General features: G+C 48.4%; 1 protein-coding gene across 1 annotated transcript in view; it reads left to right on the top strand.

Annotated features, from left to right (window-relative positions):
- Positions 1–26,354, top strand: part of ptprga (protein tyrosine phosphatase receptor type Ga) — a gene marked incomplete at its 5' end in the record, with an annotated part of 60,152 nt that overhangs the window by 19,663 nt on the left and 14,135 nt on the right. Inside the window, 10 exons of the mRNA XM_083667624.1 lie at positions 728–794; positions 4,674–4,831; positions 8,812–9,004; positions 13,251–13,435; positions 15,506–15,614; positions 15,795–15,844; positions 16,098–16,902; positions 19,510–19,648; positions 22,041–22,132; positions 25,499–25,590. Coding sequence (XP_083523750.1) covers positions 728–794; positions 4,674–4,831; positions 8,812–9,004; positions 13,251–13,435; positions 15,506–15,614; positions 15,795–15,844; positions 16,098–16,902; positions 19,510–19,648; positions 22,041–22,132; positions 25,499–25,590 — 1,890 coding nt within the window. The remainder of the gene's footprint in view (positions 1–727; positions 795–4,673; positions 4,832–8,811; positions 9,005–13,250; positions 13,436–15,505; positions 15,615–15,794; positions 15,845–16,097; positions 16,903–19,509; positions 19,649–22,040; positions 22,133–25,498; positions 25,591–26,354) is intronic.

The raw sequence follows: 26,354 nt of genomic DNA, 5'->3' as shown, positions 1-26,354 counted from the left end.
TTGGTGCTTTTGAGTATTATTTTGAAAGCATAGTCCTGTGTCTTCATTTTGTGTGCGCGCGTGTGTGCGTGTGAAAGAGATAGCTTTGTTTGGATGATTGTTTAACCGCATTGAGAGCAACGGAGAGAGGCCACTGACGTCATGAGCACTGCCATTCGAGCCGCGGTTCAAACTGGTTTCTGAGAGCACTTTGATTGCCTCTGTTTGTTCTCAGTATTACAAGGCTCACACTCAACAACAAAAGATTTGTTCTCTCTATTTCTCTCTCTCTCTCTCTATCTCTCCCTCTCCCTTTTCCACAAACACTCCCTCCCTAGCCTTGTCTGAGGTATTCTTCCTCTCATCACTCGCTCTCTCTTTCTCTCTCTCTCTCGCTCCCTCTCTCTCTCTCTCTCTCTCTCTCTCTCTGTCATAGTCCATTGTAAAATTATTGAGTGAGGCCCACAAGTTGTTTAAATGTAGTGTGGCCCCTCTTTACTACAAGCGCAGCATGGTAAGGTCTTTGAAAATAGCTTCTCAATACGTACATACAAAAATGAGCATGTCCATCAGCTTTTAAGTTTCTTTGAAAATCACTGTTTTAGTACAAGATATGTCTGACAGTCTCTCTCTCTCTCTCTCTGCTGAGTGAAAGGTCTCATAGGAGTTTAACGCCAGCCCTAGTGTAAGACAATGTCTTAGATGGTAAACAGGTTCTGACGTGTCTCTCTTGTCTCCTGGTCCTCAGGTGGGGCTGAAGGACAACCCAGCAGTGGACCCCATCATCCACGGCCTCCGGGGAGTGGTCCATCATGGTGAGTGATGCCACCGTCGCCCAATCATCTCAGGGATCACCTAATGTTGCAACATCTCAATCTAAGTAGTGTAGCCTTATGTGTGTAACCTGAGCAGATAACAAAACTATAAAAAAAATACCTAGATGTTAAAATAAAAACAATACTTCCCCTCAATCAAAACTTTGCTCATCCTCACTTGGACGCTATTCACAAAGAAATAGTGAAGGCACTCTTCATTTCTGTGCCGTAGAACATATTGATGAAATCGCCTCAAGATATCTACCCTCTGGCCTCAACTCAACTGACTCTCTACTCATTTTCAGTTCCAGATCATTCTATAGAAAACTAATTTGGCCTGTCCAGCTCAATCAAAGTCATTTGCCGACAGACATATTTCTCCAGAAGAGGTAGTCTGCTAATTTGCTCTCTTGTTGGGGTGGGGGGAGTTGGACGGTTACATTTTCACATGAGCGTCGAAACCCACTCAGCCTGGTCTTCTCTGGCAGCCACGCACCACAAGTCTGGCTGCGCTGTGTTTGGAGCTCAAGCCTTGTTGCATTTTACATGAAACCTTTGCAGAACAAATTGTCCTCCAACAGGCAGTCGAGCCACGACACACACACTCCCCCTTAGCTGGTGTGAAATCACCCTATAAAGAGCGGGTCCAAATGAACAAGCTGTAGGCTTTTTACGGGGCCTAGAGTAATCAGTCTCTGTTTTGTTAGCTATGTTTGTTTGTTTGCTTGCTTGTTTGTTTGTTTGTTTGTTTGTTTGTTTCACAATGGCAGTCACGTCGTTAGTGAAGGTTGTGAGGGCTTAGAAGCATTGTACACCCGCGGCCTTCGGTTTCGCCTCGCTCGGCGATCATCATTACGATGATGGTGACTTTAATTCCTCTGTAGTATCACATTACGAACAGTAACATTGTCGCCATCATCGTCTTTATCATCATCATCATCAGACCCATTACTACAGTAGGATGATAATGATTACAGGCATAATAATCATCCTCCTCTTTGCCAGTCTTTGATGCCATGTGCTGGCACCGAGGGCAGCGGCGGTGTCCTGTGGAGATTGGGCGGAGGGATGGAGACAGGAGAGGAGAGGAGAGGAGAAGGGAGGGAGTGTGACAGGAAAGGAAAGGAGGAGGGAGGGAGTGTGTCTGCAGAGGAAAGAAAGGAGGGTGGAGAAGGCCAGAGGGTGGGAGGTAATATGAGAGGAGAGGAAAGGAGGAGGGACGGAGGGTGTTTGAAGGAGGAGAGGAAAGGAGTGTGATGGAAGACGATTGGAAGCAGAGGAGGGAGTGTGTGTCGGTAGATAGGGAGGAGGAGGGAGGGACTGAGTATGACAGGAGAGGAAAGAAAGGGAGTTTTGTGTGTAGGCAGATGAGAGGACAGGTGGGAGGGAGGGAGGGAGTGTGACGAGAGAAAGGGAGGGAGGGTGTGTGTGCGTGTCGGCAGGCTGAGGCCTGCAGTGGGCCAGGCAGCATGGCAGGGGGTGAGATATGCACTGTCTTTATCAGAGACAGATATGACTGTGGGGTCCCCCGCCTCTCCCCCTGTCTGCCTCCCCCCCCCAGCCCGCTGACAGCCCTGCCCCCCCCCCCCCCCCGGTGAGTGCAGAGATGTATTTTCAGCTCTGTCGCCTCCACGCATACAGAGGGGACAGGCAGCAAAGAAGAGGGAAGAGGGGCGGGAGAGGGAAGAGAGGGAGGCAGTCAAGATGTATGGATTTGAATGAGGCATTCTCACACTAACTCGCTCACAAACAAATGCACAAACTCACACACGCACGGAAACTCACAGGAACACACACTTACTGTAGCGACGTGCACACGCGTTCCAACACATCCAGTCCCGTTCCCTCGATGAAGCACGCACACAAACACACAAACACCTCTTTGACGAGAAGGGGGAAGTGTGAGAAGAAGATTTGCTGTGAGAATGTTGTGAAGCCTTCGCCTGTGTTTCAATGGCTCAGTGTGTTTCCCCATAGCTCAGACGAAGGGCTTTTAATTGTAACACTATCTTCCGGCTGCGGCAGTGTTCGCATGGGTGGTATTTTTAAGCACAGCAGCAGCCCCAAGAACAGGCAAGCTGTCTGCTAAAGTAATCATCTATTAGGTTCCTAAGTTACTTAGTCTTAATATTTAATTACAGAGCAAGGCCAGGGACACTCGCTTAAAGCGCAAAGTTACATATCGGGAGACACCCGGCACAGAAGGACAAGGAGGGGGAACACAGTGTGTGTGTGTGTGTGTGTGTGTGTGCGCGCGCGCGCGCAAGTGTGAGAGGGTTCAGCTATCTCATCTGCAAGGAGGATTTAAACCCATACCAGTCAACACATACAGTACATTACATGACACCCATGGGGCTTAGAGAGTGATTTGAATCTTTTATACCACCACAGAAATCCTTTGTTCCTTCACTTGGTGTTTGAATAAGCAGCGATTCGTGCAGGAGACTGTACACTCACTACACAAAGTGGGTGCCCATCCATGCATTCAAATGATGCACAATAATACACAGTAAATACTCAGTAAGTCACAGCCTGTTCTGTTTCTAGGGTCACAGCGAGGTGAAAAGGTAGTGATGGAGCACAATATAGAGATCGGGGCCTTTCAAGAACCTAGTATAGGCCTACAGTAGTGACATTATAAATGTTAACTTTATGATAAGCTCAAAACTTGTGGCGGTTTGGCTGAATGTGACACCATTTGAGTGCGTCATTGCTTGACACTAGCAACCTAGTGAGTGCAGGTGTGAGAGGTTGCTCGGAGACACATGATGTACCAGCTCGTCGCATGTATGTACAGTATATCAACATGCCCCCTATGTCAGCACCGTGCCACTCTCACTGTTTGTCCACTGAAGCGTTCCCTTCTCTCGGTGGTCTCCTGTGACAGCATTGAAATTAACTCCCCGTTCCTCGCCGGAGCAAATTACGAGTCCATTAATTCCGCGTCTCGCGGCGGCTTTGAAGTCTCCACTGACTCGGCACTCTCCAACCCTGATTGGCAATTAATTTTTAAAGGCTGAAACAGCTTACGGGATAGTGTGCTACCACACTATGTTAGCCTAGCTGCTGCCGTGGCTAAAGGCAGCTCCCACGCTGCTGCCTCCCCTGCTGCGGCTGTGTGTGCATGTCCTCTATTCCTTTAGCAATGAGGTTTAATCCCCCCCCCCCCCCAATCCACTTCCATTCACTTTCAATCTGATGCGGCTCCGCGGCGCATTGCTACCACGCTAAGCTCCCTTTTCATCCCCCTTCTCAATAGGATTCCCAGTTTAGTTATGTATTGAAAATGTGGGGCAGGACGTTTTTGGCGTCTCCTCTTTTGCGTGCCGTAATGTTGATTTTGGTCATGGAAAGTTTGTAGGCCTACGGTTTCACCCTGTTGTTTTTCTGTGTTCTACTTAGTGTGTCGGGTTGTCGTTGTGATGACCGTTGCCATCGTGACAGGATTTTGGAGGGGAAATGAGCCGAATTGTCCAGCTTTAGAGGGGATGATGTTGTGTAAAGCATTAAGGATGGTTCGTTCACATAACAGTGAACTGATTTAGCTTGGGACAGATCCAGTTTCTAAAGACGCCAGCAGCAACTCAGGCCTGGTTACACAATCCTCACTGCTATTGATTATGTGGAAGTGCACCAAACCAAGACCCAGTCTTCCATTATATTCGATCTTCACGTTGTTCAATGATTCAGTAACAAAGAGAACATACATTACATGCCCAATGATCCCGACACCGAGCTCTGCCTCTCTATCTGTGATGTAGATAAAACCTTCGTGTGACATCAACAGTGACCCCTCTACCTCTCTCCCTGCCTCTAGCTCTGCCTCTCTGATGTCATACTAAGGTTTTTGTCGTGTTCCTTGTGTTTGTTCCAACCCAGAGAAGGAAACCTTCCTGGAACCCTTTGTTCTGAGGGACCTGTTGCCGTCGTCCCTGGGGAGTTACTACCGCTACACAGGCTCCCTCACCACCCCGCCCTGCAGCAAGGTGGTGGAGTGGATCATCTTCAACAGACCCGTCTTTGTCTCCTACAAACAGGTGAGTCACCACAGAAACACACACAGAGTCACGCACACATACACATGCATACATGCGCGCACACGCACACACACACACACACACACACACACAAGGACACACACACACACACAAACACATTATTAGAAGATCTGTGTTTATCCCTCTCTCCCTCTGTGCTTACACAGTCATCCCGGAGCTGTAATTATATCACATGAGTAATTAAGGGTGTCTCAGACATCTCTTGAAGTCTGTGTTTGCAACACAGTTGAGACAAACAACTCTGTAACGCGCTGGTGCACTCACTGTCTGGCCTAGCCGGGCCCTTCCCTCATCTCCTCTCCTCTCCTCTCCTCTCCTCTCCTCTCCTCTCCTCCCCGTCCCCAGTTCAGAGCACATTTGGCAGACTTGCATTGTAATGAGGCCAAATGAGTTTGCTTAAGAGTACTGAGGGAGGAAGCCAAAATGTAGAAGAAGTAGTGGCTTTATGTGCCAGCAGGAGAGGGAGATGGAGTCAGGGATGGAGAGAGATTAGGTGGAGAAAGGGGGCCTGAGAGAGAGGAGGAGGAGAAGGGGAAGATGGGGGGGAAAAGGGGAGAGGGAGACATGCAAAGGGAGTGTGTGTGTGTGTGTGTGTGTGTAAGAGGAAAAAATACAAAAGAGAAAGAGATAGGGAGAGACGGCGGTGCCGTCACGCGGCGGCCCGGGCGTTTCACCCCTGTCACCCTGATCTGCGGAGCTGAATTAAACATGTTTATCTGGCAGCAGAGCTGTAGCCAAGGCTCAGTCAGGACAGCACTGGAACTGGCCCTGAGCTAAGTCACTCATACATATACAGTACAGCTTCATCCTGCTGTATAACCTTCACTTGCTACAGCTAGTGTGAAGTATAGCGCTTACAGGTAGCTCATTATCCACACGGCTAGTTTAAGTGACTTTATATCAATGTACAGGTACAGTAGCTGCATAAACCCTTACATAGGCTATAGCTATCGTTCCCACTCACCTACTAATCATGCAGCTTCATGGAGAGACCTAGCAATACTGTAGCATAGCCACCCACTCAAATTAGTACGGCTAACAAGTTTGCACCACAGCTAGCCTGATGTGTGAACATGTGTTCTCTACATAGGCTACACAGCAAGCATGAGCATTTACAGGGAATAGTCCAATGTAGACATTGAGGCATCATATCTAAAGGGGGATGTAAGGAGCGGGGATCGAGGCAGGGGGTGGTTTTAATATTCACGCAAGTAAAGGCCTAATTTACAGGCGGACTGTTTTTGAATTATTTAATTGTTTTTGAATTATGAATAAACCGCCGCCATGTAGTACAATCAGGGTGTTTATGGGAGCGCGCCGTGAATCCTCCTTCCTCGAACCCAGAGGACAGCAGGTGTTCTGCAGCGGTGTAAGAGGGGGGGGGATTGGCCGGGTGTCATCCTATGAATTATAAGAGAATGGAGAGGCGGAGGAGAGAAGATGAAACGCAGCATGGAGGAACTCCCACCCCGACCTTTCTGGATTATTTCATTCTGCCCCTAATTTTAAGACCCCAATGAATGACACTGTGCGGTGTTATGCTCTGTGTTTTATGACACTTTGCTGTGTTTTTTTGTTGTTTTTTTTCCTTGCCAAACTTTCACGGTTCTGAGATTTGGGGGATTTTTAAATTATTTTTAGCCCCGAAAGGCAAACAAGCTTCTGGCTAGACCGATCTACACACAAGATTCTATCATAAAGTGATGCAAAAACAGAGAGGAGGTTGAGTCACAGGTTTGAGTTGGGAATTAGCTGGGAAATCACATGGGAAGAGAGAAACCTTACCCTCCTTCCTTCCTTCTCTTCTCTTCTTCCTTTCGGTAGGGAAACACGCTCCTATCCTCAGGATGTTTTCCTCAGACCATTAAACTAGTCTTTCTTCACATATTTAACAATACTTTGAAGTCTATTGTTGCCTCGTTTTTTTCCCGCCCCGTGGTCCAAGGAAAACATCATTGGGAAAGATGAAAGAGAGTGGAGGGAGGACAGTGTCACTCCCACTCTCTCTGTCTTGTCTCCCCCCCCCCCCTCTCCCTCCATCTCTGTCTGTGTCTTTTGTTCTTGATCAGTGGTGGAAGTAGGTCATTGGGAGTGACAGACGTAGCTTAGGGCCGGCTTTTAGAGCAGATCGATGCTCAGCTATTCCACCGCGACAGCTCCGCCTAAAATGCTTCCATTTGTAACATCTGGAGTGTGTGTGTGCGTGTGTGTGTTGACATCTTGCACCCAGCTATGTGGCAGGGGAGTATGCCACGAGGCCTGCCGTTGGAAGACTTAACCTCTTCACGTGGGGGGGGGGCGCCGGGGCTGGGGGGAGGGGGACACAACATGTCTTTTCACCAGCCGCCGCAGTGTCAAAGGGCTGTGTGTGTGTGTGTGTGGCCTACCAAATCCTTTCACATCTCTCCCAGCCACTGTATGCAGTGTGTGTTCCACAGTCACATACCTGACCTTTTTCAGCAGGCTACCTGTCTCTCTCCTGCCACGTAGGCCACATTGTGCTAAAGCCCACATTTGCCTTCACCACTGCTGATCTGCCTCTTCCAGCGCTGACACACACACACACACACACCACACCACACAACCCCACACCAGGCCATGTTCCAGCAATTCAGGCCCTTCCACCAAATCTCTTAATCTGACTACAATCTGCTAATCCCTAATATGGCAACACCCCTCTGAAAAAAAAACATCTTATGGGATTGAAAACTCTCTGGACCCCGGCCAGGGGATTTCTGTCTTTGTGGGGAAATCACAGCGCGATTGGAGTCTAATCCTTCCTGGTGTGACGTCCACCCACACACACCCACACACCCACACACACACACGCACATATGCACACACACACACTCCACTGAGTCGAGTATTCGTCAGGCCTCATGTCTCAGTCTGCTTAGTAAACAGGCAGTGCAGAACAGACAGGCGACGGTTTCAACCCCCTCTCTGTAACCATAGTGACTGTTAGTTTATCCCACAACCTCTATGACTCCCAGACACAATACCCACGCTGAGGAAATGAGAACTTCAAGCCTTCTCTCTCTCTCTCTCTCTCTCTCTCTCTCTTTATCTATTCATTTCTTCTCTCCACATCCTTCCCTCTCTCTGTTACTCTCTATCTCTCTTCTCTGTTTCTCTCTCTCTCTCTCTCTCTCTCTCTCTAAATCCATCGGTTTTTCATAAGAGCAGTCTTATCCTACTTAGCCTTTCCCATGAACCCTTTTTCCTGTGATATTGACAAACAGATTGACTTTCATCATCTTAAACATCATCCCTTAACCCGGTCACTAGATTATATTCTTTTTATGAATTATGATTCCCTGAGCTCCTTCTCTCTTTGTGGTTATGCTCCAGTTTAACAGTTATCCTGCGGTCCTCTCAGTCTCTCGTGGGGGGCTGAGGAAGGAGACAGCTGGTCTTGTTTTTTGTGTTTGCCTCACGCACATCGTCCCTCGTGATTCGACTGGGCCCAGGTCGCTCCTGCACACATCCCGTCTTCCTGTCCTCTCCTCCCGGTCCTCTCCTCTCAGCAAACACAAGACCCAGAGCATTGCACATGTATGGGCCAGGGGAGAAGATGAGGTCACTGGGCATCGACCACAATACAGTGCTCTCTCTAAGAGACCGTGAGCAAATCGGATCACTGGGTGCCGATGTTAAAAGGATGACAGAGGTCCTTTGCAATGTTCTTTCAGATGTTTGAGTGACCCGCACAAACCTGTAGTTAGCCAACTCGCTCCGAATGGACTTGCCACAGCTCACCCGTGGGTCGTGTCTAATCCACCATGTTGGGAACACAGTACAAAGGTTCAGAGTTAGTCTAATGGTCTGCAATGACCGCCGAGTCCCAAAACAAACGACCTCTCTCACACATGTCTTCTCCCCCCCCCCACCCCTTTCTCTCTCTCTCTCTCTCTCTCTCTCTCTCTCTCTCTCTCTCTCTCTCTCTTGCTCTCTCTCAGCTGGAGGCCTTCTACTCCATCTTCACCACAGAGCAGCAGGACCACGTCAAGTCGGTGGAGTACTTGAGGAGTAACTTCCGGCCCATCCAGAGCCTGGACAACAGGGAGGTCTTCAAGTCTGCCGTCAAAGACGCCTGGCTGCCAGACCTGACAGACAGCCTGGGCAACCCCTACGGCACTGAGGCGTCCAAAGGTAGGGCGGGACCTAGAACCTGATAGGACACGGTACTTACTGGTTAACACATTGCTATGATGACAGACGACATACTCGAATACCGATTCCTCATAACCTCAGAGGTACAATCTCCACGTTTGTGACACTGTGCCTTTCCAGAAGGTTCTCTGTTGGTTTACGGCAGACAAGGGCTTACTCCCCTCATACACGGTGCAGGGAAGGCCCACCAGTCTTTTACAGGCTCATTACTAGTTCCAGCATATCATGACTCCTTACACGCCCAGCGTGTGTGAGTGTGTGCGTGTGTGTGCGCGTGTGTGCGTGTGTGTGTTCGTGAGTGTGTGCTGGTGTGTGTGTGTTGGTGCGTGTGTGTTTGTGCGTGTGTCTTCGCGCGTGCGTGTGTCTACATGCATCAAGTCTCCTGGGGTCTGGTCAGAGTGGCAGCTAGCATCTGTGCTGTGTCAACGGATTAGGAAAGGTGTTTTTTTTTTTTCTCTTTCCGTCTTTCTCCCGCTGAATGGAAGGAGAGGAAACAATGGAGAGATTAACATGAACGCACACACAGTTCACGAACACACACGCACACACACACACACACACACACACACACACACCCTCGCCCATGCAAGGCTCTCACAGGCTATATGAGGTGTGTCCTTGAAAGCTGCAGTTCTGCACATTTACTGGGGACACATCTGTCAGGCAGGGAGGAGAAATGAACAGGAGAGGAGAGGAGAGGAGAGGAGAGGAGAGGAGAGGAGAGGAGAGGAGAGGAGAGGGGGAGCAGAGTGAAGAGCCAGCATAACGCCAGGCCTACAGAGGGACGACGGGCCATATGCCACCTATTCACTCCACTCTACAGTCACTCCACTCTGCATTACCTCAGAGACTGTGTGTGTTTTGTGTGTGTTTTGTGTGTGTGCGTGTGTGTGTGTGTGTGTTTTTGTGTATGTATGCGTGTGTACAAGTGCTGTGTGTGTCTGTACATAAAGTACATGCATCCACATTAATGTACAATAGCTTTTAGACTTTATTTATAAACACGTACATGATATAACACCTCCATGTCAATCCACACTGTACATCCTCCTACACAGTACAGCCTTTGTAACATCTTAACTCTACACTCGAGGGAAAAATCGGAGGCATAATTGCATGTTTTGCCCATGTCAAGGATCCGTGCACAAAGGGGTAATTTAAGCCATATGAGCTCTGAGCAGCTTTTCTTCCCTCATAGGTCAGGGACAGAGTTATGCAATAGCAGGAATGACGCCTCCTGTCATAAGACAATGGCGGCCCCCCCCCCCAGGACCAAAGCTGCCCTCCCCTCACCCAGACCGTCGGCTCCCTCTCTCTCTCTGTAATGAAAATTGAATTTTGGATTTTTGCCGCGCCCAATATAATTCACTAATCAACTATAAAAAGGAGAGTTTTCGTATCATCCATCCAACGATTGTTCGTTTAAATTTGGAGCCGTGAAGAATTGATTGGCAACACTGTATACCTTGTCACGGAGAGTGATGGAATGGAGGGAGGGATGGATGGATGGGTGGGTGAGTGAAGGGAGGGTGTTGCGGCGGGCGAGTGTGTGTGATTGGTGCCGTCCCCCTTTAAGAATAGAGAGCCGTGGAATTGAAGACCGGAGGGGTGAAATGACCTGTCATGGCTTAAGCCTGGGTGAATTAGTCCATTTCTGATCACTCCTCAAAACAACAGGTTTGGAGTGGGCTTAGCAGTGTACAGCACACAGAGGTTTCACCACTCATGATCGAAGATGTTCGGTTATTTTAGTCCAAAACAGCATGTTACCGGGAATGCCATGTAACATATTTCGGCCTACGAGCTTTAGATGTCATTTTCAAATTGAAAACACTCCAAATAGAACATAATTACAGAATAGCTTCTAAAAGCAGACTTAATTTCCTAATTGTTTTGGCTTAAGCTCCGTGAGAATATTGACGTGGACCTTTCTAGGAGAACTGTAAATAAGAGAACAGTAAATCCAGGGTCATTTTTAAACCCTCTCCTCCAACCCCTAATCTAGGATAGGCTAAACTTACAGGGAAACATACACAGCGTCAACAATAACTGTGTTCTATTGTTTGCTACATAGTTAGAACACAGTCGTGACCTCACGGAAATGTTATCAGTTCCTATGAGTTTCTCTAATGGGACAAATCTCTTGAATGAAGCTCTTTGAGGTCGCAGGACTCCCCATTGCCTCCCTCCTCTCTCCTCCTTTTCACTCCCTCATTCATCTTATCTATCACCATGGTCAAGCAGCCGCAGGGCCAGAGATGTTCTTTCCTCCTTTAAATGGCCTCTCACTTCCCTGTAGAGACCTGCTCACTCTTATGTCTGGCCTGTGAGAGAGAGTGATTAGGGGTGTGTGTGTGTGTGTGTGTGTGTGTGTGTGTGTGTGTGTGTGTGTGTGTGTGTGTGTGTGTGTGTGTGTGTGTGTGTGTGTGTGTGTGTGTGTGTGTGTGTGTGTGTGTGTGTGTGTGTGTGTGTGTGTGTGTGTGTGTGTGACGGAAAGAGGGAGACAGAGAGAGAGAAAAAATGATGTCCCACCTGTGTCATGGGTTCCCTTGTGTCCTTCTCTGTGTGGTTGGGGGGGGGGGGGGGGGGGGGGGTCTGGTCTCTATAACTCACTGTCACCAGGCCCTGTCCTGTGTGTGTGTGTGTGTGTGTGTGTGTGTGTGTGTGGAATTAGTGTTGGTACAGAGAGACAGAGAGGAGAATGAGAGGTAGTAGGTAGAGGCCCTCTCTGTGATGGAAGACATAACAGGATGCCTGCATCACCTCTTCCTAGACCCCCACAGTCCCTCGCCGCTCTGTTTTGATGGATGTGAAATGGCATGTGAGTTGGAAAACACACACACACGCACACACACACACACACACACACACACACACACACGCACATGCACAGGGCCAGGCTGACCCAACACAGGGAGTTATCTAGTTAGATGCCCTCTGCAGCTGTAGGGGTCACTCACACTCACACACACACACACACACACACACACACACGCACGCACGCGTGCACGCGTCTACACAGGTTCCATCGGCTGACACAGGCAGGGTGGAGTGACTAATCACTTTAGTTACAGCAATCCACATGGGGTTATTCCTCAGGTTATTAAAGTCACACACACACACCACCGCGGCTGTACTGTATACGACCAACTTAATCAGCGTAGTCATGCAGAGTGCAGAATAATATTCTCAATCACAACAATTGTGCTGGGCTAATCATTTCTCAACGTTAGAAACTCCATGCAGACATTTCAACACTGTTTGTTTAGGTACAGTACGGTATTTATCCTCACTCTGAGTACTGTGTCATGGGTGACAATGCTAATCTCACAACACGAAGGCCCTCTTTAGTCTTATGGCCTTATGTTTTTGAGCTCTAGTTTATCTCTCTGCGGATCCGCGACGCTCGCGAGGAAATCAGCAGGATATTTTGCGCGTTTGGTTCCCGGTGCAGCGTATTCATCGACCCAGCACGGCCATGACTAAACAACCAAGGAGATCACAGACTTGACTGTGACACCATGGTAACGCCACGGTCGACACCGCGGCAACGCTATCCGCAGCCGAAGGAGAGGACTGGAGGCGGGCAGGCCTTCACACTGTTCAAACAGAGTCATCTAGTGGCCGCGGAGGGGAATGGTGACACTGAGCCGTGTGTTGTTGTATATGAAGGCAAAGCAGGTTGGATGAAAGGCCCGGAGGCAGATATACATGAGCTCATGCATTATTTTGGCAGTCAGACAGACAGCTCCTCGGCGGAGCGGGCTAGGGGTGAGTCAGAGACTGTCTCGCAGCAAAGATAACACGTAGGAATGGAGCCTCACGCTCACGTACCATCTCCCCTCAAAGCATACCTACCTTCCTCTCCCTCGCCCGTTTTTGAGATACAGTACCTCTCTTTAACAGATTTCTATCTCTTCTAGCTCGCTCTCTCTCTCTCTTTCTCACCCTGCGCTTCAGGGCTGTGTGTGTGTGTGTGTGTGTGTGTGTGTGTCTGTCTATGTGTGTTCATGTGTGTATGTCTGTGTGTGTTTGTGTGTTTGTGTGCGCGCGCGCGCGTGTGCGTGGGTGTGTGTGGCCCGTTCTCTCCTCCGGCAGTACTTTGGCTTAGATTATGGAGTGTTGTGGGATCACTGTGTGAAGCTGTGTATTCCCAGTCAAACATTAAATACTCTATCCCCCCCCTCTCTCTCTCTCCCCCCTCTCTCTCTCCCCCCTCTCTCAGTGTGCAGCAGTGCTCCTATCCACATGAAGGTGCAGCACTTGAACAGGACTGCCCTGGTGGTGCGATGGACCCGCCCCGAGTTCACCTACCACCCGCCAATCATCTCCTTCCTCATCTCCTACAGCTGGACCAAGCACGACGAGTCCTACGAGGAGACACACGTGACCGACAGCCAGCAGAAACTGGTCAGTTTATACTATGATATGCTGTACACACACACACACACAGACATACACACATGAACACACACAGACATACACACATGAACACACATAGACACACACACACACACACACACACACAAACACACACACACAGACATACACACATGAACACACATAGACAGACAGACACACACACACACACACACACATGTCGTAGTGAGATAAGAGATAAGAAGATAAGCAGCAGAAACAGCCAAGTCACACTGCATTACACCAGTTTGCTGGTTAAAACGCTAGTAAATTGGCTGCATGCTAGACTCCCGTGCAGCGGTGACAGTGGAGTTTAGCGTGACCTTGGGACTAGCGTTGAGAAACACCAACGTAAGGATCCCAGCCTACAGCCATTTAAGAGCAGCGCTGGCATTTTAAATACCCACAGCTCTTTAATATCCTGCCATTGTGCTCCAATGGGGGCTGGAAATTAATGAGGAGTGTGATTCCTGTGTGCTGAGTGAGAGAGGGAAAGAGAGAGAGAGAGAGAGAGAGAGAGAGAGAGGCGGTGGGGAGGGAACGGAACGGAGGCAAGTCTTTTCTTTGTAGGCCGATGCTAAGCTACCCATCATTAACCAAGTCTCATCTCCCCATGTAGCCTTATCAGAGGGATTCTTCCTCCCATCACTCCCTCCAGCTCTCTCTCTCTCTCTCTCTCTCCCTCTCTCTCTCTCTTTCTTTCTCTTTCCTTCCCCGTCTCTCTCTTTGTCTTTTCTGTCTTTAATTTCATTTCCATTCTTATCATCTTCATCCTCCCATGGTACTTCTGCTATCTGGGTCACAATAGGGACCGGCAGGGGCTACACCCAACCCCCTCGTCACAATCAATGGCGAATCCATCAATGGAGAATCTCCCAACGCCTAAACCTGTAGACCAGCCTATTTTACGGCCCCTACCATTCATATTAACGGGGGGTGTTGGGGAAAAAAAGAGACAGATCGTTAACTGAATTAAACTGTGCGGAACTTAGTATAAATCAAGGAGGGGGGGTGGGGGGGGGGAACAAACGCCATTACTTAATGAAAGATTTAGTTCCCCCCAGCCTATCAGATGCCAACACAACGTGTGAGTTATGGTAATAGCCATTCCTGGTGCGTTTATAGGAGGGTCGGATCTTCGTCTCTCTCTCCGGCGCGGGGATAATTAATGCACAGCGTTTGGAACGCATCCACCATTATACAGTCAATGGGGAAGGAGAGCAAGACGTTTCAGTGTTAGGTGTTGTGTTTAACTCTGAAGCCGGCTGTTGAAGTAGATTTAAAGCCAGCTGTATTATATCGTGGCCTAATTAGAGTTCTGTATTTAGATGTGTTCTTATGTCCAATGCTGCTAGATACGAGAGAGAGAGAGAGAGAGGGAGAGGGAGAGGGAGACGGACATCCTGGTCTCTCTTCCTCCCTGCTCTTCCCTTCATCCTGTGACCTCTGACCTCTCTGCAGGATGAGGTCACAGAGTTCTGTTGTGTTGTGTGATCCCTTGGCAGGCAGTCTGGGCTAAGCCCTGGAGAGCAGGAGAGCAGCCAGAACCCATCAAAGGGTTGCGTGTGTGTGCGCGTGTGTGTGTGTGTGTGTGTGTGGTGTGTGTGTGTGTCTGTCTGTCTGTCTGTCCATCTGGGCATTTACTTTTGCTCAATCAGCTAGTGGTCTGTCTCCTAGCTGCAGGGGTTTACGGGAAGAGATCTGCAGCCGCGGGCGTCCACGCCTTCCTGGTGTGTGTGTGTGTGTGTGTGTGTGTGTTAGAGAGAGAGAGGGAATGTTAACACGGATGCTTGCTGCATGAACCACATCCTCCTTTTGTCTGCTCGATCAAAAGCTCTGTGTGTGTGCAGCAGGAGAGACACACCCTTGCCCAGATGAAAACAGCGGTTTAAGGAACAGGCCGCGGTAAATCTATATTGGTAGGGCTGGTTTTTAACACACAGACAGACCGCGTGCGTGCGTGCGTGCGTGCGTGCGTGCGTGCGTGCGTGCAAGTGTGCAAGTGTGTCAGGTTTCTCTCGTGTTCATCTGACCTCCCCCCCGTGTTTTTTTATATTGTAGGAGGCAATCATCACCCCAGTGTCTCCAGACGTGCTGTATCTGTTCAGGGTGCAGGCTGTGTGCATGAACGACATGCGCAGTGACTTCAGCCAGAGCATGCTCTTCAGAGGTAAACCTTACCCTGCTCTACCTCATCAACACGACTCGCATCACGATCATCGATTTTCTTAATCTTGTGTGTTGGACTTTCTTTCTCCTCCGTTCATATCTACGTATCATCATCGTCGTCGTCATCATCTTTTCGTTGTGATTTATTACTAGATGTAAATTGTGTGTTCTGTCATTTCAGCCAACACCACAAGGATATTTGAAGGAACAAGAATAGTGAAAACTGGGATGGTAAGTACAGTGAACCAGGTGTAATGCACCTTCTCTCCAGCAGAGAGCAGCACTATCTCTATGTTTCAACTCTCAGACTCACAGATACTCTAAACTTCTTCTCAACTAACACATGTTCATAATGTGCATACAATACAGAGACGTGTCTATAATTTTGGTTTTTTTGATGATCCTTATGTACAGATTACACATAGCATGCTAAAGATTGTCCTCCTTTCTCTCTCCCCCCACCCCGCCACCCACCACCCCCCAGCCGTCCGTCTCTCCGGCCTCCTCTGCCGACATGGCTCCCATCAGCTCCGGCTCCTCCACCTGGACCTCCTCCGCCCTCCCCTTCTCCTTCGTCTCCATGGCAACGGGCATCAACCCCTCCTCCAGCGGTAGCCAGGCTACGGTGGCATCCTTGGTAACCAGCACCCTCCTGGCGGGTCTCGGCTTCAGCGGCGGCGTCATTTCCTCCTTCCCTAGCTCCGTCTGGCCAACCAGGGCGCCTGCCCCGGCCACCACGCGCCAGGCCCCTCCCCCCACCATGGAACCCGCAGCCTCTCAGAGCACGGACGGTGCCAAAGACACCGCAGCGGCCGCCAAAGACAATGGAGAGGGGGGCGAGGACGGAGAGAAGGGGGGTAAGGGCGAAGGAGAGGAGGGAGAGAAAGAAGGAGAGGAGGAGAAAGACGAGGAGGAAGAGGAGGAAAAGGAGGCAGAAGCGAAAGGGAAGAAAGCAGCGGCAGACAAGGTGGAGAAACAAATCGACAGCTCGGTGGCGAAAGAACCGCCCACGGCCGCCCCTGCCTCGACAGCCAAAGTGAAAGAACGGCAAGGAGAGGAGACCGAGACTGGGATCGCGAACGCTACGACTAGCATGGCGCCCTCTAGCGGCGTGGAGGACCAGCTGGCGACGCACACGCAGAGCAGTATGGAGACAGACACCGTGGTGCCCCCCACCAGTGAGGCAGGGAATGACACGGTGGAGATCCCAACCCCAGACAACCCCTCCCCCACCCTCAGACCCAGCACAGGAGGGGAGAAGAGTAACTGGCCATTCTCCATACACACAGGTGAATGACTTTCTATTCAACCAATGACAAGCTAGAAGCATTCCAAAACACAATAGTGATAGAACCAAAAAAACATACACTTATTAACGTTACCATTATCATTTTTTTGGCAAAAAAGAAAAGTGGTTTTCTATTGCATTTGACAGTTGGATAATTTTGAATTTGTGCCAAGATAATGTATGTTGGATTTGAGCCCATGTGAGGCAAAGGGAGGGTAGGAGGCCAGCAATGCTGATTTCTCCTCCCTTTATCCACTCTCATCCCTCCTTCCTTTCCTCCACCGTTTGTGGTCTTTCCTACAGCATGAATACATGGGTGGAATCAATATGGCAGCCTTCTTAGCATTGGCCTTACATTGTATTTGCTAAGGGGCAAACATACGCACACACACACACACACACACACACACACACACACACACACACACACACACACACACATGATCAGCCTCAATTTTGGCTATGGCCCATGCCCACTATGTACAGTACTGTATGCAACACCATTTAAATGTCTTCTTGTTCATACACATTTACACATTTACACACACACACACACACACACACGCATGCATGTCTTGGTTTTGATGAATGGCATTGGTGTGGAGTTTAGTGTAAAGTGATCTGCCCATGAGAGCTCTCTCTACGCTGAGAGACACTGGCTAATGCTGGTGGAAGTGCAGTTAATGCTTTTACACTGGCACTTCCTTGGAGACAGCACTACATTAAATAGAGATCACCAACAACATGAACTCCCTCATAAGTGCCTTGAAAGCATAGCCCGGGTAATAGTAGACATTTGATGGGATAACATAATATTATGGTACTCATCCAAAAGGTTCATAATTATGTTGTCGAAGCCCATTTACGAGTTACTTATGTCCGTTTGTAGTATTTGGAGAGTGGATATGAGCTTGATACGACTCAAGGACTCGAAAAGTCGTGTCCAAAACGAAATTCTCAAGGAGCATATTTAAAGCGATTGCGGCTCTGCTTGTAAAGTTTGTTGCCGTGTTAGTGTTGGTTTGATATTAGGATGGTGCTCAGTTATGAGTTGGGACTTGATGTCTGTTTTACGATCTCCTTCCATTCTCTTCATCTTTTGCACCCTTATTCATCCTCCACTCCCAATTTCTCTTTTTCCTCATTGGCTCTCTTCTCTTATTCTCTGATTCTCTATAAAAGCTCTCTCCCTCTCCTTCTGGTCTCCCCTATCCCTGTCTTTCCTTCCTTGTTGTTGTCCCCCCCCCCCCCCCCCCCCCAAGTCTTTCCCTCTCCCAGCCTTTCTCCTTCTCTCTAACTCCCCCTACTTCATCTCTCTCACTGTCCCTCCGTTCTTCCTCCCTTCCTTCTCCATCACCTCCCCCTCTCTTTTTCCTCTCTCACCCCCTCTGCCCCTCATTCCTTCTCTCTCTCCCCTCTCTGTATCTTTTTTTGCCTCTTTCTCCTCCCCCCACTCTCTCTACTTTCCTCCTTTTCTCTATTTCTCTCCGTCCTCTGTGTTCTCTAGGCTGAGTGCTGGCCTACTTTCAGACCCAGCAAGATGAGCACAGAGCATAGACGCAGCTGCGGGGGAAAAAAAAACAACCTCTGCTCCATTTATAGCTCCCTGACACTCGAGTCATGCAGACCTTGCGCACACCCCCATGTATGTTTGTGACTGACTGTGTGTGTGTGTGTGTGTGTGTGTGTGTGTGTGTGTGTGTGTGTGTGTCTGTGTATGCCACTCCATGCCCACCCCCCGCACTCTGCTGCTGTTTGTGTGTGTGAGAGAGGGAGGGAGAGAGGAGGAGGGAGAGGGAGGGAGACAGACAGAACAGGAGATAGTAGCTTGGTGCAGCACGCCATGGTTCTCCTGCCTGTGTGGTTGTGGATGGTGGGGGAGAGAGAGCCTGTGGAAGCGGCTGGCTGTGCTGCAGCGCAGGGGGCCGCCGTCTCCGCACCCCAGGGCACCTTCCCCCGCTGTAGCACTGCTCCGGCTGCAGACTGAAGCCATGGGGGCCGGGAACAGCACGGGACTAGCAGGCCTGGGTAGGTAGCAGGACTGGCTATATGGAACCCCCCAGGATTGTAGCATCAGTCTGGGTAGGTAGAGAGCGCTGCCTGTAGAGCTCGTGGAGCACGGCTATCTGAGTGTAGCACCAGTCTAGGTAGGTAGGGGGCTATGTTGAGGTAGATTCAGGTCTGTCTCTACGGGAGGCTATCTGTGGCGCACCAGCTGTAATGTTGTTGTATAGCAACATTCTTGATCGCTAGGGGGGCGGTCTTGATTGTAGCACATGGATTATCATTATTGGCAAGGCACATGAGGCTGGCTGGCTTTGGAGCCTCTCTGCATGAGGCATACATGGGAGAAATGATGTCGAAACTGAGGAAGCAGCTTTTTTTTAAACCGTCCAACCAGAATGCTTTGAAATACTTGTTGATACCTTTTGATAATAAGAAATGGTCTACTGCTATTTGGTTTACAGTAAAGCACTTTTGTATGTCCTTTACCTTAATCTTCCAAGGTACTTTAGGTCAACAGTTTGAAATGCTAAGGATTTTTACGATTATTAGTACTAATACTGACACTAAATTACTAATTGTGTCCACCCCCCCTTCTCTCCAGAGAGGACGAGTGTGTCTAATTTGACCCGGCAGGCTGCCCCCGGGGCGGGTAGGGTGGAGTGGATCATCCCCCTGGTGGTGGTCTCTGCCCTCACCTTTGTCTGCCTCATCCTGCTGCTGGCCGTGCTTGTCTACTGGAGGTGAGTTATGTCTTATACACACACACACACACACACACACACACACACACACACACAGGCACGCACACACTCAAACACCCCATCACTGCAATCATAATTCATTCCACGCTCATCCTTTCCTATGAAGAGGTTATGGATAGATACACAACTCAAAATGTATATGAGATTTCTACCTTAAAGCCATCCTTCTCTTGTATGGACACCTCATGTGTCATGTACTTGCTATGCTGGCTACGATGCCTGCCCAATTTTTTATTTTTACCATCAAAGCACATCCATCAGAGCACATCAAACACATGTTAATGCCTGCAGCTTCATTTCAAAGAGCCTGTCTCTCTCTCCGGGGTCAGACCCTGGCTTCTCTGGTTCTCACCACCCCCGGCACCACTGAAGGTCAACAGCTACGGAGAGGCGATTAGCCTCTTGCTGTTCCCTGTTGCCTCTAGACACTTATCTGGAGGCCAGTGTTGTATTTTCCTCCTTAATGGTAAAGGTTAGATGTGTGGAAGGTTAGCTAATCCTAGATCGGTGCCGAAGGGGGGAAAAAAGTTGACTCGGGGTGAAATAGAGGTTTATGGAATTGCAAAATCTCCTGTGGCCTCTAGGGGGCATGTGGCGAGCATATGTGGCAGCTCGAAGTAGCATTTTCCCCCTAAGCACAGATCTAAAATCTGATTACCTTAACTGCAATCCAAACCTTAATCACCGGGGATATGTGGAAAGATATCTGACTCTGGATCAGTGGCTAGGAGGGACTTCTACCTCCTCCCATATGGTAGGGCTCATGACTCTGGCAGTAGGCTGGGGGAGATTAGATTGACATGTGTAGGTTCAACTAGAAGTTCAGGCTCAGCTTAGCGAGCCTAGTTTGGATGACTTGACTGGAGAGTGTGCTACTACACAACTCTGTGTGTGTGTGTGTGTGTGTGTGTGTGTGTGTGTGTGTGTGTGTGTGTGTGTGTGTGTGTGTGTGTTCCTGGTGTGATAGAGATGTTGTCTGGATGGCGACAAGCCCTCCAGACACTGTCCTATTGCCCCAGGGGGCCTGTCAGACTGGATCTATTCACATACACACAGGTCTCTAGGGTGGTAGCAGGTGTTGGGGGCGTGATAGGGGAGTGTTTGGTAATTCTAATCCTATTGTCGAGAAAAGCTCATGGCTCTACCCCAATGTTACCCCTGTAACACCTCCACCTCTGTCACCACATTGGCTGTGTGTGGACAGAGAGCCCGCCCACAATCACTTATTGGTCAGATATCAGGTCAATCAAGCCTGATACAGACTCTAGGCACACAAGAGCATGACTGTGCACACACAGAGAGAGAGAGAGAGAGAGAGAGAGAGAGAGAGAGAGAAGGGAAGCCTTCCCTCTACTCCTCCTCCCCCTCCCTCTCTCTCGCTCCGCTTGTCTCAGTGGCTCAGTTGCAGCATGCAGACGCTGCCGGCTCTGGCTGTTCTATCTCTCCTCTCCTCTCCTCTCCTCTCCTCCCTCGCTCCTCTGTTCCCCTCTGTAGGATGACCAGCCTCTGCTCTCTGCTCTGCATCAAATACAGGTAGGAGCAGGAAACACACACACACAGTAGCTTAACTCTGTTTTGTAGACAGACATAGCCGTGGGTCGTTGCCTAAGCCTATTTGCCTCTCTCTCTCCACTCAACTTATTGATTTTTTCTCTCTACCCCGCTTCTCAATAATATCCTCTATTTGAACAGAAAGATCTGTATCACACTGACACTTGATCTGAGTGCAAACTTTGAGAAGGAAATAGAGATCACTCATTGTTGTCTTTCACTTTGAGATCTTGTAAAAAATGTTTTAAAAAAAATTACCCGAGTTTCAGTTGTTTCAAAATTGTTGTTTTTGTCTTTCAGCAAAGATGTCTTGTTGAAAGTCATAGTGTTGACATGAGTAAAAGGAGACATGTAGTGATATATGTACTCACGTACATGTCCCCGGATGTCTCTGCTTAGTCTACGGCTAGCTGTCTCTTCTCAACCCACTTTTGATCTCACCCGGCTGTGCGTACTCTGTCCCGTGGTTTACACAAATTGCTCCACTCTAAAACTCTCAAACTACAAAAACCAAGGATTCAAAATGTCACATTATTTATGCTAGCCTTAACTCTGACAGTGTGTGCGTGTGTGCATGTGTGTGCGTGTGTGTGTGTGTCAGTTTACGCTAGCCCGCTAGCTGGGTCTGAAGCAGTTCAAAGTCCACCTTGATCCTGTCTCCTGCGCCACCATCTGTGTTTACTTTACGGGGGATTGTCACCTGCGGCGGCTGAGATGACGGAACACATACATTATTCACACACCGCCTAATGTGTGACTGGCTGTTGCTAACACTCTCTCTCTCTCTCTCTCTCTCTCTCTCTCTCTCTCTCTCTCTCAGGCGGTGTTTCCAGACTGCTCATTTCTACGTTGAGGACAGCAGTTCTCCCAGAGTGGTGCCCAATGAGAGCATCCCTGTCATCCCCATCCCAGGTAAGCACCAATGAGAGCGCGTTCCTTCCATCCCTGTCACATCCTGTCCTCTCATTGGCTGTCATTGGTGATCTATCAGAGCTGCTGACCTTTTGGGTTTGTGGTCACTGGTCAGGGTTATTCTTACCCAGGGTCCCACTGGTGCTCCTCTCTGGTTTCAGTGGAACCCTATAGAGCATCAATTATGCACACTCATACAGGCTGTACAGACACTCCACACAGGTAGGTTATAGAATAGATAGACTGTCTCTTATCATCTCTACATATGATATGAACAGCAGATTGGTATCTGTTCATCAGACATATGGGTTCTATTGAAAAGCTAAGTTATAAGAAATAGTGCTATCAAAAGTTATCTGATTACTTTAACAACTCCTTTGATGGGAAAATCCAGAAGCACATTGATTTGTGAATAAAAGGCATGCTTGATGGAGATCTGAGCTGGTGTTGTTTTTATGAAATACACTACAGTGTATGTATGTTTATTTGTGTGTGTGTGTGTGTGTGTGTGTGTGTGGATAAGTGTGTTTTCAAGGTTGGTGCAGTTGTGCTAGTCTCTGAGTCACTGTGGGAGTTCTCTGTCATTGTGGGTTTAGCGCTCTGTGCTCAGAGGTTGTGTCCAAATAAACCAGGACCTGTGAAGAGTTAAGTTTCTGCCCCATGGCGGATCAGCTCTGAGAGGCATGGAGATTGACCCACAAAGACCCACTCTTGCATAGCCAACATCTCCCCTCAGCTCCACGATTCTCCCTCCAACCGTCCAAATCAGTTTGGACTGTTGGAGTACCCCTTCACAATGGACCATGGCAAGGAGAGCTGTGTCCAATGCCTGAGTATTTAAACCGATGCCAACCTGGCATGGCATGGAATGGCACAGCCCTGCCTACTGTAGCACAGAGGTAGGCTTATAGAGTAGGCGCCAGAAGGATTTCTCTCTTCCTCCCTCTTGAAAAGGGCAGTAGATGGTTTGAGAACCAACCTCAGTTCTCAGCATTTTGATCAACAGTTTCCAGGTTCTAGTGAGAAATCAGCAGGTATGTGCCTTTTGAGACTTCTTTAATGACCATGTAACTAAGTTAGTGAGTTAAACAGTTTTGTTTGTAAGGGTGTTTTGGTGTTGAGCAAGAGTTCTGAATACGGACATGCTTGTTGTACAAACTAGGAGATGCACTAACTTCAAATAAGGTTTCTTTGTGAAGAGATACTGCATGTCAGATATTTTCCCTGTTTGATTTTGAGGATATCTTCATTTATGAAACAGATAATAATTCTCTTAGAAAGCGATGTGAAGCCAGTGGACTGAGTCCCACAGCGTTCAGTGGGTTCATTTTCTCTCTCCTGACTCACCCAAAGGAAATGCATCATCAAGGTTGGCATGGCACCCTGTCACTGGAAATAATCTGCTATGCTCTTTGGAGATTGATGGTCTGTGATATTCTATCAATCTGAATCCATTAACAGAGTGAGCACATTCGTTATTTCTCTTTAATATCTTATCCGTCTTTGCTGAAGCACTGTGTCAGTGTTGAGGTTTGAGAGATAGAGAGAGATAGAGAGACACCCTCTGTGTTTGTATGGATTTCAGACTTCAGACAGACTGATGAGATTACTGGCTGACTGGATGCGTAGAAGTGCTCAGAGAGACGGGCAGCCAGCAGCACAGCAGAGAGACGGGCAGCAGCACAGCAGGAGTCCCTATGCAGGGATCAACTCTGCATCTCTCAAAGCCTGATAAAAAAAAGGCCATAATTATCGGTTTTCTTTAGTGAGAGCTACTTTGCCTCTGACTTTGAGATACAAACATGAAAAGTTGAAAAGAATGGCTAATAATGATGACATTGCCTTCTTGTTAACGGTGAAGCATGTATTTTTGCGATTTGCTGCCCTCTTTGGCCACACGGAACATTTTTAAAAAGTACATATGATATGTTTTGTAATAGCAGCAAATATGTGCATATCCTTGGTAACAAACACAACGTTAAACAGGTACTGTAGGTAAAGGAAGAGTCCTTGACACCAGATTTTGTTCTGAGCTTTGTTTGGACGTGAAAAAAAGGCACTCTTCACTGAACGTTCTTTATCATGTGATCTCATTCCTTGAGCACATAGTGACATCTTCTGCTTGTAACACTAGTTGTCTCAACCCCCCCCCCCCCCTTCCCTAAGCCTTTTTGAGACCTCCCTGTGGATTTGTAACCTAATGACAACACGACCACTAGAGACCCCCCCCCCCCCCACACACACACACACACACACACACACTGCACACTCATACAGAAATGCACATGCACTCTGTCATAATACCCATCTTTCTCCCCTCACACCTTAAAGTACACACTCAAAGGATCCTAAACACACTCTAAACCACTACACATACACACTACCCATACAAACTGCCAAAGACTGCTAACTGCTAAGGCTGCTAAGCCCTATACACTGCTACCACCAACGGTTCTGCTTGGTTCACAGCATCTCCTATTAAGAAGCACCATGATCATTTGGGAAGGGGTGGGAGTGTTTCTTCCAGTTCCCTTTAGGTGGCTTCAGATATAATAAACATTCTGTGTGTGTGTGTGTGTGTGTGGGGGGGGGGGATGCGTGGGGGTGTGTGTTTGTGTGTGTGTGATTTCTCCCTTTGCTGAGCAGATGAAACGCTCAGGCCTCTCTCTCTCTGTACGTCACTAAACGAGCATTTAGATTATTTCCCATGGGTGCCGTAATGACAGAACATTTACAGAGACCAGGTTTGTCCTCCCTCATTACTGTACGATCCCACCACCACCATCCTTATGAAAGCTCTCCCTCGTTTCTTTCCCACCCCTGTTGGTGGAGAAGGAGTGGATAAGCAGGGGGCAGATTGACTTTGCATTGTTCATGACCACTGCTGGAGATGAAAGCTGTGAACGTAGCTCACCTACAGGAAAGATACGATGATGGCACAGGAAGAAGCCATGCTTGTCATTTGTCTGAGTGAAATATTGGAGGTGGGGGTGGGTATTGTGAGAGGATGGAAAAGTAAAACAGATGGGTTCTAATTTCCCTTGCTATTTGTTAGTTTGGCCCTAGTTTTTAAATGTCTCCGCTTTGTGTTTTGCCTTATTTATGTCTGTTTGAAAGTGAAATGTGTTTTTTTTTGTATAACAGCTGCACAGCTGCAATTCAAAACAGCTGCAAAATAAGTAGTCCCCCCTAGTTTAGGTAGTGCATACAGTCATATCTCCATGTAATGTACTTTAGCATACCCCAATGCCCCCTTCAACACATCCTCTTTATCTTCCAGCCTTTCCCATGGGTGTTGTAATCGGTGGTTCTCTGTATGAATGTTTCTGACGGTGCGATGCGGTCTTGTCTCCCTCTCTCTCGCAGATGACATGGATGCCATCACAGTCAAACAGTTCATCAAACACATCTCCGAGCTCTACTCTAACAACCAGCATGGCTTCTCTGAAGACTTTGAGGTGAGGACCTCTCTCTCTCTCTCTCTATTCCAGCCTCGGCTGTTAGACTGGCAAGTCTGTTTCTGCTTTAATAACTCTTTTGTTGTCGTCACGGCAAATTATGTCATCATACCCCCAAGCTTTCTCTCTCTCTCTGAAGTGCTCTAACCTCTGACACATAAATTAGACCGGTGAGATCTGGACTGTCTATACTGTTGTATTAAAGACAGATGGGTTTGTTAGGTGAGCAGAGATATTTGCTGCCAGCTTAGGTTGAATTGCTATTTGTATGTGTAGGAGCAGGGATGGGGTTGACTAGCGGTGGGGAAGTAATGGATAAAGTAACAGCTTGGTTGGCAGAATAAGGGGTGTGATAGATTGGGTTGAGGTGTGGGTGGGGGTGACATTTAAGGTTTCTATAGTTCTGCTAATGGCCCAGAGCAGATGGTCTGGGAGAGACCTTTCTGCTGATTTAGGCCAGAGCAGGCTGGCAACACTTTGTCACACAAACACACCCCTACACACCTACACACACACACACACACACACACACACACATATATACACACCTCTCTGTTCAACTAAACAAATATTTACCTGTGCGTAGATGCCTCTATAGCAGGGTCAAACAAAGACCAAGCATCTGAACAGCTATCCTTTAGAAAACTATCAGAGGCATCTCTGTATGTTTGATGTATTTGCGGTTCTTCCTTCAGAGCAAAAGATTTAAGAGGTCCACCAGTGATACTATTGAGTAAGATTGTTATCTGAGGGGGGGGCCCTGC

The sequence above is a fragment of the Argentina silus genome (genome assembly GCF_951799395.1).
Source record: "Argentina silus genome assembly, chromosome: 4".
Taxonomy (NCBI): domain Eukaryota; kingdom Metazoa; phylum Chordata; class Actinopteri; order Argentiniformes; family Argentinidae; genus Argentina; species Argentina silus.
This window is presented reverse-complemented; position numbering and strand designations above follow the sequence as displayed.